This window comes from Aedes aegypti, chromosome 3 (assembly GCF_002204515.2).
Source record: "Aedes aegypti strain LVP_AGWG chromosome 3, AaegL5.0 Primary Assembly, whole genome shotgun sequence".
Taxonomy (NCBI): domain Eukaryota; kingdom Metazoa; phylum Arthropoda; class Insecta; order Diptera; family Culicidae; genus Aedes; species Aedes aegypti.
In genome coordinates this window covers 374,224,032-374,242,733 of record NC_035109.1, presented here as the reverse complement: position 1 = coordinate 374,242,733, position 18,702 = coordinate 374,224,032, and the positions used below count along the sequence as shown (strand labels likewise).

At 44.7% G+C, this 18,702-nt stretch overlaps 1 protein-coding gene across 1 annotated transcript in view; it reads left to right on the top strand.

Moving 5' to 3' along the window:
- The window catches only part of LOC5574192 (probable E3 ubiquitin-protein ligase HERC2), a 57,536-nt gene that overhangs the window by 25,369 nt on the left and 13,465 nt on the right, over positions 1-18,702 (top strand). Inside the window, exon 4 of the mRNA XM_021851655.1 lies at positions 27-178. Within this exon, the coding sequence (XP_021707347.1) occupies positions 27-178 (152 nt within the window). The remainder of the gene's footprint in view (positions 1-26; positions 179-18,702) is intronic.

Below are 18,702 nucleotides of genomic sequence, written 5' to 3'. Positions count from 1 at the left end.
GTTTAATTTAATTCATTTCTTTCTAGCTTAAATCATCCAAAGAGGGACTTCCCGGACCGGAACTGGCCAAGTTGATGAAGATTGGAACGAGAATTACTCGCGGTGCGGATTGGAAGTGGGGTGAGCAGGATGGCCCCGGCGGAGAAGGGAGGATCATCAGCGAAATCGGAGAAGATGGGTGAGTGTAAATGTAGTGTAATAATAATGATAGGAATTTTCTAACGTACACAGCCAATACGATTGAGCGGGGTATCGAATGACTACATAACTGCCAGATGCATGTCAAAGTGGTGTTTTTGTAACGACCGATAATCGAACCTCACATCTCAATCAACGAGTAAGACTTACGAAGCCCAATTTTGAAGAGCACGGTTTTTATTCCCATTACAAATCCCTTATTTTCCACGTTTGTTTTCGAAATCCGTTTTCAATAGATCATCCCGATCTAAAACTAATCCTCACAAAACAGTTTTCACATTCCACACCCAATCCGAACATCATTCTACAATGTTTCGTCCAGCGGTCATAATTACTCAAGATAGAGAGTGTTCTGCGACGGTTCATGCAAACGAGTTCGTTTATCGCGTGTCTTCGAAGTGATTTCATATGTACATCAGCTCGTGCATTTTGTGTTATCAGAGTTGGTTTGCGATTGTTCAGTTGAGGATGGATTAGCAACAGAACACAAGGATTCATTACTTTTGGTAGATATATTCCTTCGTCAAAGTTACCGTTCTAGCATTCGTACATCACCGGGACCGACCGGGAATCGAACTCGGACACTTTCAGCATGGCTTTGATTTGTAGCCCAAACGTTGCAAATAGGCTGATGAAGGCCCCAAGGTTCATGTTAAATACGTTTTTCAAGAGGTCGCTTGAAAAAATTGAGTGGTTGAGCATCCTTGTAGTATCCAAGTGACAATTTGAAGAGGAGGATCTGCTTTAAAAGTTACGTTGCCAAATCGGAAGAAGAGCAGAAAAAAAAACGATTGAAGAGCTGTTGGCATATTTAACATACGGGTAGTCGGGGCGGTTTGGTGAATGGGGTCAACCCCAACCCAATACATAGGCAGTCAGCTAACCAAACCAGCAAGCCTCTCTGCCATAAAAATTAATCCACCCTTCACCCTTTCTGCATGAACTGGCGTAGACGCAGTGGTATATACGGTCTACCGTGGGAGCCAGTTGAATGCATCATCAACTCGTTCCCCTTCTCCTCATTGGTCTGCATTCTGACGCGACAGGTGCCATTGTTGCCTAAAATATAAGATCAACAGCACTTATACACTGAGGGTGTCTGTTAATCCCTAGCAGTCATCTGGTTGGTTCCTTGTGTAAGTGCAGCACAAAAGAGCATTAGGTAGATCGAGTCATCGTAACTTTTTCAACAGCGAACCACGCTTCGCTAGCACCGGTTTGATGTCGATGGATCAAAATTGAAATACATCGTCACTATACGATGGCTATTCAATTTCTCAGATCTCTGTCATTAACAATCTAGGTGGTTCCTCAATGATTTACACCAAGAAACATACCTTTTTTGGGGTTGAAGTAGTCCTGTTATGACCGCCAGAACGTTCCGTTTTAACCCGTTTAAGGTACCGACAGGATGTTGCTGTACTGTGGCTGTACGGATAGACGATAACTCCCGAAGGAACCCGGAGAAGAGGAAAAAACCGCGTGTTAACTCCGAAAAAATCAAACTTTTATTAATAACTTTTTTTCTTCACTTGTTGTTAGGTTGTGATTTGTAGAGAGAATGAATAAACAAAAAATAACCGTCCGGTGGTGACGTTTGAGCGCAAGGTATTTGCGCTGTCGGGTGTGATGTGTAGCATTGGGAAGTCGCACCGGAACATCCTCCCCACCTTGAGGCCACGTGCCTCAATCCGATACCAAGACGCAGACCTTCTGCACAGGGCGCTGATATTCCGTCTGACCCCGTCGCAAGGTCACAGTTCTGACAATACCCGAAGCATCCGGATGTAGCTTGACGATGCGTGCCAACTCCCATTGAGCCGGTGGAACGTTCTCGTTTTTCACCAACACTAGTTGGTTCTCCTTCACATTATCTTCCGTAGTTCGCCACTTTGTACGCGGCTGTAGTGTAGCCACATACTCTTCACGCCATCGCTTCCATATCTCTTCGTTGTACTTTTGCAGCGTTTGCCATCTATCTAGCCGGTTGGATGGGATATGCCGAACTCCTGGTTCCGGGATAAGGTTCAGTGGATGTCCCACCAGAAAATGTCCCGGCGTTAAGGCTTCGTAACTGTCCGGATTGCTAGAGAGCGCGCAGAGGGGCCTGGAGTTCAGGCAGGCCTCCACTTGGGACAAAATCGTCGAAAATTCCTCAAATGTAAGCGGTTCGGAGCCAAGAACAGCGATGATGTGCTTCTTGGCGCTCTTTACGGCCGCTTCCCAAATCCCGCCACGGTGCGGCGCCGATGGAGGGTTAAAAACCCACTTGATGCCTTGATTGGTGAAAAAGTGGTCGACCGCCTTGCTGTTGTACTTCAGTGATTGCTGGATCTCTTGAAGCCAACGATCCGTACCAACAAAATTGGTACCGTTGTCGGACCAGATTTCGTTGGGGTAGCCGCGCCTTCCGATGAATCGCTTGAGTGCGGCGATGAACACGTTACTTGAGAGGTCACTGGCGGCCTCTAAATGCACCGCCTTGGTGGCCATGCACACAAACACGACCAAATATCCCTTGGTAGCCTTGATTCCCCTGACGCACATTGCGTGTATCTTGAATGGGCCAGCGTAATCCACGCCAACGTGAGTGAATGCGCGCGTTGCCATAACACGAGGTACTGGTAGGTTGCCCATGAGCTGATTGGCGGTTTGCCCCTTCAGTCTCACGCATCGAACGCATCCACGAACTATTCGTCGAACTGCGGTCTGCAGTCCAACAATCCAATATTGCTGGTTCACTGTTGCTGTCAATAGCGTTGGACCTGCATGTAGGTTCTGAAAGTGAAGTTCTCGTAGAAGTAGTTCCGTCAACCGATGGTCGCGTGGAAGTATTATGGGATGCTTCACGTTGAACGAGTAGGGTGAGTTCTGTAGACGACCACCCACGCGCATTGTCCCGTTGTCGTCCAAGAAGGGGTGTAGTGAAGACAATTTATTCTTGGTCGGCAACTCCTTTCCCTTGGCGAGTATCTCGATCTCTTGCTTGTACACGTCGAATTGTGCAGCTCTTGCCAATTGCATTTTCGCTGAGTCAATTTCACTTGGCGTTAGCGTTGCTTCCAGGCGATAGCCTCTTACAGCTTGTAGAAAACGATTCACGTGCGCTAGCGCGCGCACTACCAAACCGTAACTTTAACGTCGATTAAGCAATTCCATCTCGACGACGTAACTGCTTCTGATGTTAACCGGACTGGTGTGTAAAGCCTTTAGTTTGCGTGCTTCGAGACGATCTTCATCGACGATTGACTCTTGGAGCTCAGTCTTCCAAAATTCTTCATCCAAATGAAGCCACTCCGGTCCGTTGAACCAGAGATCGAACGATACAAACTCACCTGGCGAAAGACCTCGAGACGCACAATCAGCCGGGTTGTCTTGGCTGCTCACGTGGTTCCAGCGGTCACGAGGTAGAAAATCAAGAATGGCAGAAGTACGATTAGCTACGTACGTCTTCCACTTGCGCGGATGCGAAGACAGCCACTGCAGTACGATAGTGTTGTCCGTCCATGCCCAGTGTTCCACAGTGATGTGAGAGAGTGCTTGAGTAACTCGTTGCATGAGTTCTGCCAGTAGAACTGTAGCATTCAGCTCCAAGCGTTGTGGCCGCACGAACTTCGTAGTTCGTGGCCGGCCGGAAATATCCCTAGTTTATCATTCGCCACCATGGAATGACGCGATTATTCTTCGCAAAGCGAGAAGCTTAAGCGCCACCTCGTTAGAGGACCTCCCGCTCGTGTTAATTTTATGCCCGGTCTGAGACCCACCTTAGTTGGTCCATTATCCAACCTTTTAAAAGGTTTGAAGAACAATCCTGCCCACTCCACTTTCCTAGCGTCCGACTTACTAGACTTCGATAATCCAGCAGCAAACAATACTCACTTTACCCTAACGACACGTGCCAAGAGAAGCTTTCCACTATGAAGTTCATCATCACTGGAAGATTCTACCACCGCACCACAGATGGCGGCACCGATACGAAAGCACATCATTCAACAAAAATCTCAATGAAAGACGGAAAGCGCCAAAAGGAGACCGCTCGTGTGAACCACAGACTGAAACATATTACGTAATCGGTAGGCTGGGCTTTATTCGTTAGGGAACAACACAGTGAATAATTTTACATTTCTGGGTTTATTTCTTATTCCTCCTAGTCAATTCTAAGATGCCTATCCTACCTAAGCGTGCGTGCTCTCTAACTTAACTTGGTCAACCTCACGAATCAAATCTCCCCAAAAATGACGTCACATGTGCACATGATTTCGTTTTACTCACGGTTACCGCATTCTATTGCTGCTGTGGCTTGGCTGCTTCGCAGACGACGAGACTGGCTATGATGGTCGCTATTGTTGGATGGCTTGGGCTGATCCTATTGTTCGTTGGCTTGGCTGGTTGACTGTGGAGACCGCATGGGCGAACGATTACGCAATTCGCGCGGGGTGCGGGATCAATCCACCTACCAGACGGGATGAACTTCCTTAGCGTCGGTTTTCTGGACACGTGATCGGACGGATATTCTTCGACGTTGTCACAGAGCGATGGGCGCGATGTTGGCGGCGCGGCCCCTTCGGCCACGAGTAACGCGTGGGCCGGTGGTTTGCCGGATGGTCGGTCACTGCTGCGGGTTCCTAAATCCGAGAAATAAAGCCGTCGAACGGCTGTTCGACAATGGGGTTAAAGAGAGCACACACTTCACGCAACGCACGACTTTAATACCTTTCTGACTGCACTTTGGTATCACTACAGTCTAACTTTTCAGCACTCGGAGGAAACTATCTAACTATCCTGTAATATTTAAACCTGTTAGTTCACACTGAGCTATCTACAATGGAATCAAATTACAATTTCGCGGTACACGGGCAAACACTTCCTTATTGGTTCGACTATCCAGGCAAAGTGATGAGGAATCTTGAAACCCTCAGATAGGAAACCTTGGAATTGCCATCGTCTTTTAACGGATCGTTCGGGTTAGCTTTTTCATTCCCTTTCCGGTTTTCGACCTCTCGCTCCCACCAGTAATTGCTAAGTATGGCCTTCATGTTCTTCTCCCCAATTTCAAGGTCTTCTTTGAACTTGACCTTCGGTTTTCGGCCCGATCGCAAGCAATCAATTAAATCTCGCGAGAGGGTCAACGGATAGCGATACCACTTCCCAGCGAATGGCGATTTCAATATTGCAAGCGATTGCCTATGCGCAGGCGCTGTGGAACTTAAATTGCGTGAGATTTACCAGCTGTTACCTTCTAAATCTGTTATATGATTTTGCATGCGGTGTTTTGTAACGATTAACGACAAACAAGTATGTACAAGTTATTTATATATGGTTTTATTTACATAGCTGTAACGGGATACCGTTACATCACTCCCTGCTTAGGGTATGAAAATTTAGTTGAATTGATTCAACTAAATTTTCATAAGAAAATACTTGTTAATTCAATATTATATACAATATTTTATTCTAGACAAGCAACTTAACGTCTGAAATCAACTTTCCATTCGGGGTCATATGGTATCATCGTCGACCGCGAAGGTCAACTCCTCCTCTATCTATAGCACACGATCTATCACGGACCGTGCCTACTACTGACCATCAACGTCAATTGACTCCGGTCTCCAGCGAATGTATCTGTTACTTTCATCAATAAAGCTGCAAATCACATTTACAATTAACTAACGGATATTCAAACTAATGGACATTACTATATAATACAAAAAAAAAAAAACAATCAGAACATTTATTCTACAACTAACTCACTGTATAGCAGAAAAAAAAAATGACAAGTTCGTTCAAGTGGCAGCGAAACGGCTTGCCTTGTACTCCCTACAATAATCCTCAAACAATCACCCATAATCAGTCTTCAAAACTGTTCACCTGGAACAGAATGAAAACAATTGAAATTTTCATGAATAACCTGAAACAGGCTCATTCAGCCTCCAGGTCTACCTCATTCATAACGTTGAGCACCGACCCTTTGCTGAATTCACCGCAAACATAACTGCTCTATGGAGAAATGGCCCACCCCGAAGCTTCTCCTCAGGCAAATTGTCCATCTCTCTCATAGAACGTAATCACATTGTCTTATTCACATTTCACACCAGATTCAAATCTGATAAGCGAAATTTGAAAAGAGCCGAAACCTCCAACACCCCTCGAATCAAATCCTTCACACTTCACTTCACACTAACTTCATACGTACCCAAGTACTAAACGCACCGCGCGATACCGACTCGAAGCGAACTGTCAAACTGATCAAAACAAAGTGGAAAATTGAACATGAAAGTGTGCTTTTAGTGAAATGGAAACGTTTGCTTTGAATTTTACCGAGTTTTTCTGGCTGAACCATTAACTGGAAATGGATTACGGGGGGAGTATTTATCAATACTTTCCCCAAATTTAGAATTGAATGCTTTGTGTCTTTATTGCAGTTGCTGCGACGTGGGATTGCGCAACTACTACTGGAGAATTATTCAATGGAGACTATGGACTCGGAGCAAAACTTTCTAATTGGAATTGGCTATTGGACGCTACTACTGGATGTTGATGGATTGGCTAACGAACTACTATTGGATAACAAGGACAAACTACTATGGACAAGACAAGTATATGAAATATTGGACGTATTGTTATCAATGGGACCCCAGGACAATCGCTGTGATACCAGAACACTACAACAAGGATCATTAACAACAGCTCTCGCCAACAATGAATGGAAATGGGACTTGAATGAAACTACGGACTACTATTTACAACAACGCAGTGGTTCACAAATACTATGGCTCAACGGATCTGATCCAACAGGAACGTCACCGCTGAAGTTCACAAACGAAAACCATGGAATATTTACAAACTAAACCAACATGTGAGCATTTTAGATTCTAAGACTAACAATAATCTTAATAACTAACATCGAATAAGGATAGGATTACTAACGATTAATATTCGGACTAAATCAGGTTAGGCAGGGCTCATTCCTTCACCTTTCCTTCGTCAAATTGGGTCATTTCCGTTCATAAAACGTTACCTCGTCAGGGTTTCCTTGTTTATTTGTCCCGAGTAGTACATAGCTTTCTGGAAAACACTGCTTCCCGTTATTCCTCCCACTCACACTTCAATTGTGTCCATTTATCCATGCTCATTCTTGAAGTTCGTCACCAGTAGATTGATTGTTATTGTGGGACGGCTCGACTCATTGAGGAGCACTTCAAGAATGGCTGGTTGTATTTTGGTGCAGGTGTTAACTGCGTGGTCCACTCTTAGAGTATACATAGCTGTTTACCAAATGGCTCGACTCGATCTACGAGGAGAATGTCTACTATGCAACCAGGTTGATTTTATTGCTCACAACTTGGAGCTTAGTTTCCTTTCCAAAAAGGTACCATAGCTGAACCACCAACATCTCAACTCGTTCGCGAGGAGCAAGATGAGATACCAAACATGTATTTTTGTGCATTCAAAGACGCATCGTTGCCTTAAAAGGTTGCATAGCTTGATCGCTTTTCTATTATGAAGACGAGGTGAGCTTCTTCAGGTACCGACAATTGTACACTCCAAGACGCTTTCCTTTCTCGTCTTCCAACTCATAACAGTGTTCCCCAACTTTCCTTTTTACAACAGCAGGGATGTATTTAGGAGCCAGTTTCGCGCAATAGCTTTTTCCCTTATCTGATAGTTCTGTGTTCTTCTTCAATAGTTTCTCCCCCAATGAGAATGTAGGACAGTTGGCATTCGCTCTCAAATTATAATACCTTGAATGTTTTTCGAAGGCTTTCTTGAGATTCTCTCTTATTTCTGAGTACAGTTTTTCCCTCTCTATGTTGGTGGAGTCGTTTGCTTCTACATTGTCCCTCAGGTACCGATATTCTCTCCCATCTGAGACCATATTCCTCCCAAACATCACAAAGTAGGGTGAGTAGTGAGTGGCTTCATGCACTGAGTTTCTGATTGCGCAGGCAATTGTTTGTACGTTGTTGGCCCAATCTTTATGATTCTTCTTGATGGACGCTCGTATAGCCGTTGTCAAGACACGGTTTACTCTCTCCGCATCGTTTACCTGCGGATGGTAATTAGGAGTTCGCCAATGTGTTACATTGTAATGCTCTAGTAGGTCTTGAAATGATTTGGCCAGGAACTGGGTCCCATTGTCCGTTAAAATGACTTCAGGGACTCCAAACAACTGGAACACCATGTTTTCAACGAAGGGGACTAAAGAATCGGCCGTCGCCTGTCTAAAAGGCTGAACAAGTATGAATTTGCTGAAAATGTCTGTGATAACCAGCAGACACGTACTTCTTCCTTTCCCTGAAACAGGCAGAGGGCCTACATAGTCCATTGTTAGGAACTGCCAGGGATAATCAGCCGTTTTTCTCTGGGCCATTATAGGGGCTGTCGTATTGATATTAGTGGCTTTGCTCGTCTGACAAGTTAAGCAATTACGGCAGAATGTCTTGATTTGAGTACTCATGCGTGGCCAAAAGAACCTTTCTCTCACCGCGGTTAGAGTCTTGTCAAACCCCAAATGAGCTTTATCGTGGATGTCCTTAATCACACTCTCTCGCTCAGTAATTGGGAGATATTGTTTCCATAGGAATCGAGTGTCTTCAATCTTGCCTTGATTTTTCACCAATTTATAAACTCGATTATCTACGACTCGAAAGTCGGGATAGCTTTGGGGATCTTTAATAATTTGTTTTATCAAATCCTCATAATCAGGATCAATTGGAGTTATTGCTTCCAGGGACCGTGATAAGCAATCCGCTGTTACGTTCAATTTTCCTTTTCTGTACTCTAACTCTATGTCATACGACTGAAGCTTTAGAGCCCATCGAAGTAACTTCGAGTTCCCTGATTCAATGCCAATAGTAAAAAGCCAAAGTAGACTTCGAGCATCGGTGACCACTTTAAACTTTGTCCCTTCTACAAAATGACGAAAGTGCTCAATAGCCATCAATACGCCAAGACATTCTTTTTCTACACTTGCATATTTTCGTTGAGTGCTACTCAACTTCTTACTAAAATAGGCCACAACTTTTGTTTCTCCGTTGATGTTTTGGACTAATGCTGCACCGACCGCATTGTCCGAAGCATCGGATTCAATTATGAATGGACAAGAAAAGTCGGGATTCGTCAGTATTGGTGCTGATATCAAAGCTGATTTAAGGTTTTGAAAAGCCTCCTCAGCTGATTCTGTCCATATGAATTTCTTCGGGTTTTTCTTCAACAGGTCCGATATTGGGGCAGCGATTTTACTGTAATTTTTTATAAATTTTTGATAAAATCCTGCTAGCCCTAACAGACGACGAATATCTTTCACACTTTTGGGTCTCGTATAGTTTAAAATCGGTTCGATTCTGGCACTGTCAATTGCTACTCCTTTCTCGGTCAGTAAGTAACCCAAGTAACTTACTTGTTTTCGGCAAAACCTTGATTTATCTAACGAGATAGTCAAATTTGCTTTTCGTAGGCGTTCCGCTACCAGCTTCAAAAGTCTTAGATGCTCGGATAGTGTTTCTGTGGCAACCACTATGTCGTCTAAATAGACGAATACATAGGGTTCCAAGTCAAAACCAATCACCTTATCCATCAGTCTGCACATACTAAATGGAGCATTGGTTAATCCAAACGGGCAAACCTTGAATCGATAGAGTCCTGTAGCTGTTCTAAAAGCCGTATAATCTCGCGATTCCTCCTTAAGAGGAATCTGGAAATACGCATCTTTTAAATCTATTACAGAAAAGAATTTTGCGCTTCCTAAGCGATGGAAAATACTCCTCATATCCCGCATTGGATAAGAGTCTTTTTTAGTTAGAGCATTAATTCTGCGTGAGTCCAAGCATACTCTAAGTTTTCCGTTCGATTTCCGAACCGGAACTAGAGGATTGGCCCATTCGCTTGTGCATTCTTCGATTGCATCCAACTTCTTATACCGCTCAATTTCTCTATCCATTTCCGCTTGTATAGCTGGTGAGCATTTGTATATCGGTTGCCGTCTGGGTTTTGCATCTTCTCTAAGAATTATTTCATGCTGCAGCAAAGTTGTACGTCCTAAACAATTTTCGGTTGTGCAAGGAAATTGCCGAATAATATCCTCGAGCTCTTTCCGATCTTCTGCGCTTAGGTCATGTTCAATTTCTAGAGTTTCGGGAGTAGTTTCCGAAGCCTCTGGTAAATCCAGTTCTGGAATGTCAAGTGTTTTATCTGGTAAAGAAGGCACGATTGCGGGAATTGTCTCAATCGGATGGATGAAGAAGTGAAACAACTCAGTTCCAAGAGTTTCTTCAACCTGACCAATTTCCGCCACTTCTTCTAGACCACTAATGCCTTGCATCATTGGTTTGATGTCAAACGCTTTCCAGAAATTTATGCCCAGAATTAGAGTCCTTGAAATTTCTGGTACAATAACCACTGAAATTGTCCGAGTAATACCTTTAAACATTATTGGCAAGTTAGTGTATCCAACACAAGAGTACTTGGTTTTGTCTGCCGTACAAATCCGTATCGGCGACGGTAAAATTTTCAACCCATGATGTTCAATGAGTCGCTTCGAGTTAGTTACACTTATTCCTGCGCCCGAATCCAGTAAAGCTTCAATTTCTTCATTAAATATTCGAACTTGGACGTGAGGACAACGACTTGTCTGTATTTTTATTTCTAAAAGGCTTTCTAGAGGGTCAACATAGGGAACGGCATTTGAATTTGGAACGACTTGTTTCTTTGGGATGCCAGCGTTCCCTCTACCGCATCCCAAATCTAGTTTCCCGAACTAGAAGGGGATTCAACAGCCTGATTTTGAGAAGATCGTCTAGGGTGTTTGTCACAGGTCGAGGAAATTTTCCCTGGGTTTCCGCAAACATAACAAAATGTCGTTTTCATCTCCCTACAATTTCGCCAAAAATGCCCTTGCTGTTGGCAATTCCAACACATTGGTACTCTTGTTGCTTCTTGGTTTTCCCTCCTAGGATTTTGCCCATTTCTGTTTAGCCCTTGATTTTGACCTCTATTCTGTCTTCTGTCTATTGCGTTAACTTCTTCGTCTTCTGATTCTTCTACTTCCTCACCTTCGATGTTGTGAACTGAGAGCTTTGGACCCACTGGATGTAACGTCGGGTCGCTAGCATCAATTCGGTAATTTGCTTGAATGAGTTGGTCTAAATTCGATATCGAAAAACAAGCAAGTTTTGAGCGGTAATGTTGTCTCATGTTTTCCCAAATTATTTCGAATTTTCTTGTATTCGAGAGCGGTTTGGTGAGCAACTTGTTCATTCTCTCAATTTCGGTCACGAAGGCAATAAAGGTTTCACCCTTTTGTTGCTTTCGATCATAGATCCTTTGGCGATTGCCTTGATCTTGGTTTGGGTTACCGAATCTGAACCTTATTCTGGTTTCAAAGATATCCCAGGTCCATGAGGGTTGATAGTAGGTGAAAAACCAATTCGATGCCTCCCCTCGCAATAACAAGTGTATATTGCTTAGCAGTTTTGCATTTGGTATGCTATTCATACTTGCTAGCACCTTGACCTTGAAAATAAAATCTTCTAAGGAAGTCGATCTGGAGTCACCCGTAAAGAACAGGTTCCACTTCTCCATTTTCCTATCATACTGTACCCTGTCTTCTCTATGTATTGCCCGTTCTCTCGGATGGGGATAATCTACTGGCGTTTCGTCCTCGCTACTGTTGTCCTCGAATCTTATTCTGTTCCCATTTTGTCTTACATTGCTTCGTGGACTTCCCATGTTGTGAGGTTCCAAATTAATGTTTGGAAGCCCTTCGAATCTTCTTGTTCTTTGATTGTCCTGATTGGTTTGATTGTATCTATTTGCTGGAAGTTCGCAAGAATTACTATACCCTCTTTCTGGTTGTTGTTGCAAGTTAGGGATGGACGCCATGAGCAGTGATGTCAATCTACTAACTTGTAACTCTAATTGGTCCATTTTAGCCTGCAAACCAATCACTTCATCTGATCTGTTTTGTTCAGGTGTGGCAATTTCGCTTTGTGGACTATTATTTGTTCGGCTTGTACTATTCTCATTTTTGTCCTGAATTTTATCTTGTGTCATTTTGTTCTCGCTTTTACTATAGGCTCCTAAATTTCTCATATCCTGATCAGTATGTCCAGATTCTTTCCCTTGTGTTAGCTCCGATTGTTCCATAGCGGGTAACAAAAACGGAAGCTGGCACAATAAACTTTTAGCTCCCTCTGATTTCTCAGAATAATGTTGATCTGAATCCGTTTCCCCCAATAAGTCCTTTGGATTCGCCTGCATCTTTGATTGAAGTGCATTTTGGCTCGAAAGAAGAGTCGCTATATTTCCCAATAAGAGCTCTTTCATTTTTTTCGCTTCTACGTCATCTGCTATACAACGTTGCACCCGCATGTGGTAGTGTTTCAATCGCGACAGATATTTAATGTCGAATGATTTAGCCAAACAACCCCTGATCATGTTAACACGTCCCGCAACAAACTCAAACTCTTGGTCAATTGTCAAGGATGTTCGGTAATCGCGATTCTCTTGTTCATCTTCATTGAATAATCTCCTGAGTAGCCTCTGCTTGAAGTTCAATTCCTTCTCCACGTCTTCTGTATAATTTCGTAATTTTAGTTCATAATCAATTTCATCGTTAGTTAAATGACCCGCATACGGGAATTTCGAATTCATGTTTACTTTTAACAAATCCATTATGTAAGCAAAGAGAAAAAAATAAAGATAAAAGAAAATAAGGCAAAAACAATAATTCAAAGTACAAATTCAACGAATGTAGGCTTATCTAAGAAAAATATATACAGCAAAAAGAAAAAATAATATACAAAATTCAAGAAATGTTCTTACAATTAATAAATAAACAATTTCAATATTTTGAATATCCGAAATGTAGTATTTCCTAAATAAATTATCCTAAGCAAGAAGAAAAAATCCGAAAATCAATTCAAAAATTCCACAATAACTAGATTTCCTAAATATCCCGAAGAAACGACTTTAACGAATCCACATTAATTATTTTCTGTAATAAATTGAAATATCCTATAATTTATTCAAGCATTCCTAGGTTCGAAACTTGCAGTTGGGCGCCAAATGTGGCCGCACGAACTTCGTAGTTCGTGGCCGGCCGGAAATATCCCTAGTTTATCATTCGCCACCATGGAATGACGCGATTATTCTTCGCAAAGCGAGAAGCTTAAGCGCCACCTCGTTAGAGGACCTCCCGCTCGTGTTAATTTTATGCCCGGTCTGAGACCCACCTTAGTTGGTCCATTATCCAACCTTTTAAAAGGTTTGAAGAACAATCCTGCCCACTCCACTTTCCTAGCGTCCGACTTACTAGACTTCGATAATCCAGCAGCAAACAATACTCACTTTACCCTAACGACACGTGCCAAGAGAAGCTTTCCACTATGAAGTTCATCATCACTGGAAGATTCTACCACCGCACCACAGATGGCGGCACCGATACGAAAGCACATCATTCAACAAAAATCTCAATGAAAGACGGAAAGCGCCAAAAGGAGACCGCTCGTGTGAACCACAGACTGAAACATATTACGTAATCGGTAGGCTGGGCTTTATTCGTTAGGGAACAACACAGTGAATAATTTTACATTTCTGGGTTTATTTCTTATTCCTCCTAGTCAATTCTAAGATGCCTATCCTACCTAAGCGTGCGTGCTCTCTAACTTAACTTGGTCAACCTCACGAATCAAATCTCCCCAAAAATGACGTCACATGTGCACATGATTTCGTTTTACTCACGGTTACCGCATTCTATTGCTGCTGTGGCTTGGCTGCTTCGCAGACGACGAGACTGGCTATGATGGTCGCTATTGTTGGATGGCTTGGGCTGATCCTATTGTTCGTTGGCTTGGCTGGTTGACTGTGGAGACCGCATGGGCGAACGATTACGCAATTCGCGCGGGGTGCGGGATCAATCCACCTACCAGACGGGATGAACTTCCTTAGCGTCGGTTTTCTGGACACGTGATCGGACGGATATTCTTCGACGTTGTCACAGAGCGATGGGCGCGATGTTGGCGGCGCGGCCCCTTCGGCCACGAGTAACGCGTGGGCCGGTGGTTTGCCGGATGGTCGGTCACTGCTGCGGGTTCCTAAATCCGAGAAATAAAGCCGTCGAACGGCTGTTCGACAATGGGGTTAAAGAGAGCACACACTTCACGCAACGCACGACTTTAATACCTTTCTGACTGCACTTTGGTATCACTACAGTCTAACTTTTCAGCACTCGGAGGAAACTATCTAACTATCCTGTAATATTTAAACCTGTTAGTTCACACTGAGCTATCTACAATGGAATCAAATTACAATTTCGCGGTACACGGGCAAACACTTCCTTATTGGTTCGACTATCCAGGCAAAGTGATGAGGAATCTTGAAACCCTCAGATAGGAAACCTTGGAATTGCCATCGTCTTTTAACGGATCGTTCGGGTTAGCTTTTTCATTCCCTTTCCGGTTTTCGACCTCTCGCTCCCACCAGTAATTGCTAAGTATGGCCTTCATGTTCTTCTCCCCAATTTCAAGGTCTTCTTTGAACTTGACCTTCGGTTTTCGGCCCGATCGCAAGCAATCAATTAAATCTCGCGAGAGGGTCAACGGATAGCGATACCACTTCCCAGCGAATGGCGATTTCAATATTGCAAGCGATTGCCTATGCGCAGGCGCTGTGGAACTTAAATTGCGTGAGATTTACCAGCTGTTACCTTCTAAATCTGTTATATGATTTTGCATGCGGTGTTTTGTAACGATTAACGACAAACAAGTATGTACAAGTTATTTATATATGGTTTTATTTACATAGCTGTAACGGGATACCGTTACAGCGTGGAAGCGAAACCTGCGACTCTAGTCTTAGCAGCAACGAGATTTACGAAAATGTTTCCCGCACCGTCCATTGCTCGACTGTATACCACCGCACCGTAGGCCATTTCGGATGCGTCTGAAAATCCGTGCAACTGCACCTTCCCGTTGAAGTTTACGATGTAGCGTGGTATACGAATCTGTTCCAAAAGACGGAGACTTTCCTTGATGTCCTTCCATGGTACCTCCACTGTTGCAGGCAACGGATCATCCCAGGAAACTTCACTCAGCCACAGTTGTTGAAAGAGAATTTTTATCTTCACGATAACCGGAGACAGCCACCCGTACGGATCGAAGAGCCGTGATGAATCCGAGAGCAGTTGTCGTTTAGTGTTAACACTGTCTGCCGATAGGCTTACCTTGAAGGAAAAAACGTCGTCCTTTGGTAGCCAATGTATGCCAAGAGCCTTGACAGCATCCGGCTGCTCCGCTAGCTTCATCTCCATTGGTATTTGCTCCGAGTATTCACTGTCACCCAGCAGCTCTGGTCGATTAGTCGTCCACTTGCGTAGGTTGAATCCCGCGGACTTTAGGATCTCGCACACCTGGTCTTTCAACTTCTTTGCCTCATCGATGTTCTTCGCGCCAGACATGAAGTCATCGACGTACATGTCGAGCACTATCTTCTCGGCAGCTACTGGATACACTGTTTCATAGCTTCTGGCTGCCTCGCGCATGGCTTCAATTGCCAGAAACGGCGCTGGCTTTGTACCGTATGTGACGGTACAGAGACGGAAATGCTTGATAGGTTCGCTGGGGTCGTTACGCCATACAATTCGTTGGTAGTCTCGGTCTAGTGGATGAACCAATACTTGGCGGAACATCTTTTCTGCATCTGCAGAGAATGCAACCTCGTTGGACCGGAAACGCAAATGAACATCGAACAAATCTTGATTCACGTTTGGTCCGCATAAGAGCCGGTCGTTGAGAGAGACACCTGATCCCGATGCACTCGAGGCAACAAAAACTACCTTCAGTTTAGTTGTTGAACTGTCTGCTTTAATCACTGCATGGTGGGGTAGGTAGAAGCATTTGTCAACTTCCACACTTAGCTCATCCGCAGGTACCTCCTCCATGTGACCCAGTGCCAGGTATTCTGCGATGAAGTCCGAGTACTGTCGACGAAAGCTTGAATCACGTTCGAAGCGTTTCTCCATGGACCTCAACCGTTTGATGGCTGGTGCGATTGATTCGCCTAGCGCTGACTTCGAATCGTCGAAAGGCAATCGAACGATGAAGCGTCCCGAATCGTCACGTGTGGTTGTGGATCGAAAATACTCAACCGCAGCCTGGTCCGCTGGTGTAAGCTGCTGAGATTTCGGCACTTCCTCTTGTTCCCAGAATTGTCGCAATGTACGATTGGCATCCATCTCTGCGTGTAGGTTGATGATGGAGAAATTGTTGGGAACCCCTGCTGTGTAGATCGATTGATTGCCAGATACAATCCAGCCGAAGATCGTGTTCTGGGCGATTGGGATACCGAATTCGTCCTTGACTTGCCCTGGTTGCAGTATGGCAAGAAAGACATCCGAACCCAAAATTATGTCGATTGGACCTGGCTGGTTGTATGCCGGATCCGCTAGCGACTCTTGAATCTCCTTCTCAAGCAGCTTGGAATTGGGCACAATGCACTGCGCAGGAAGTGTTGAAGTAAGCTTGCCCATAACGAACGCGTTGGTCCGCAGAATCACGTTATCGCTGCACCGATTTGCAATCACAAGCTTCACGAGTCCTCGAGATGTCCCGGCAGACTGCTGCGCCAGTCCGGAAACCGCTACCTTGCCGCTTGTACGTGGAATACCGAGTTTGTTCACACAGGCTTCGGTGATCAGTGAAGCACCGGAGCCGGAATCAATCAATGCACGAAACTTCAGGAATCCTCCGTTCACCGCTTTCACGTTGATGAGCGCAGTCGGTAGTACGAACGTTTCCTTCAGTGGGTTTGGAACTTGGACCACCAGTGAGTTGACCACTTCTCCCGAACCTTGCAAAGGTTGCACTTGCTCTTTCGGCTCTCCTCGTTCGTCTCGCTGGTCACTCGAATTTTCCACCTTTGCGCACAACAGCGTATGATGGCGCTGCTTGCAGCCCACAGTGCGACACACCGACTTCGAAGCACAGTTTTTCACTGAATGCGACGGCCTCAGACAGTTGTAGCACAACTTCGCCTTTTGTACAAGTTCGCGTTTGCACTGTAAGTCCATCTTCTTAAAGTCTTCACACAAATGAATCGGATGCTCACTAGAGCATTTCGCGCACTTTTGTATCACCGCAGCCGTGTGCAACGACTGCATCTTCTTCTCAGCATGCATCTTCTTCGCAGTATCCTTGCGCTGCCCATCTGTCGACACCTTCTTGGAGAACGCCGTGCAGGTTTCAAGAGCGTCGGTGCGATTATCCAGAAACTTTAAAAACTCCTCGAAGGAAGGATTCTCGACATCGATGATCTTTTGTGCCCACAAGGACCGTGTGTCCTTATCAAGCTTCTCGAGTAACAGGTGGATCAACCACGGATCTCGCGTATTATACTCCTCTCCTAGTGCGTTCAGTTGTCGAACTACTTCGTCCGAGGTAGTGACCAACTTGCGCAGATTGTCCGCAGTAGCATTAGTAATCGCCGGTTGCTCGACAAATTCCCGAACGAGAGCGAAGACCGTGTATTTCTTCTTATCATAGAAGTTTGTTAAGGCTGCCCACGCCTCCTTGTAGTGGGCATCCGATATTGGGAATGAATTCACCAGACGCTTCGCATCGCCGCTCAGATACGAAATCAGGTATTGCATTTTTAACGAATCCCGCAAATCGCCTCTTGCGTGGATCGTTTGGATGAAAATATCCTTGAAGGATCTCCAATGCTTTCGATCGCCATCGAATGTTGGCACGTTGATTGCAGGCAGACGCATATTCGCAAAAGGTGCATGGTTCGACACCTGTTCTCCTCCTGCAGGATCAACATTGTTTACGTTTCTTCCGCCCGACGACTGATTCAGCAACATCGCTTGTTGGGTTTCCAGTAGCATCTGCATGGCATCCCGAAGATCACGGCTGGAACCGGCCACCGATCTGTAGCTCCCGGTGGAACCTCTGACAGAGCCGCTGCTACCATCTCCATCGTCGCCGTCATTGGAAATGTACTGCTCGAGTAAATCCTTCGCACGATAGAAGTGCGAATTGAATTCCTCCCGGAAGTCATGCACTGAGGCGATTGCCTCCGGGTCGGGTTGATTTTCCTCAATCTCGCTTTGCGTTTCACGGAACTTCCTGGCGAGCTCTCTAAGCTGCTCGAGCCGATCCAAAACTTCCCCCTGCGACGCGTTTCGCTCGTGGAGTTTTTCGGCTGCAGCAAACTGCCATTTCACTTGCACTAGCTGTGCGTTTCTTCGACCGATCAACTTTTCCATACCGGTTCGCGACGTAATCCGACGAAGAAGGACCAAAAACTGTACGGATAGACGATAACTCCCGACGGAACCCGGAGAAGAGGAAAAAACCGCGTGTTAACTCCGAAAAAATCAAACTTTTATTAATAACTTTTTTTCTTCACTTGTTGTTAGGTTGTGATTTGTAGAGAGAATGAATAAACAAAAAATAACCGTCCGGTGGTGACGTTTGAGCGCAAGGTATTTGCGCTGTCGGGTGTGAT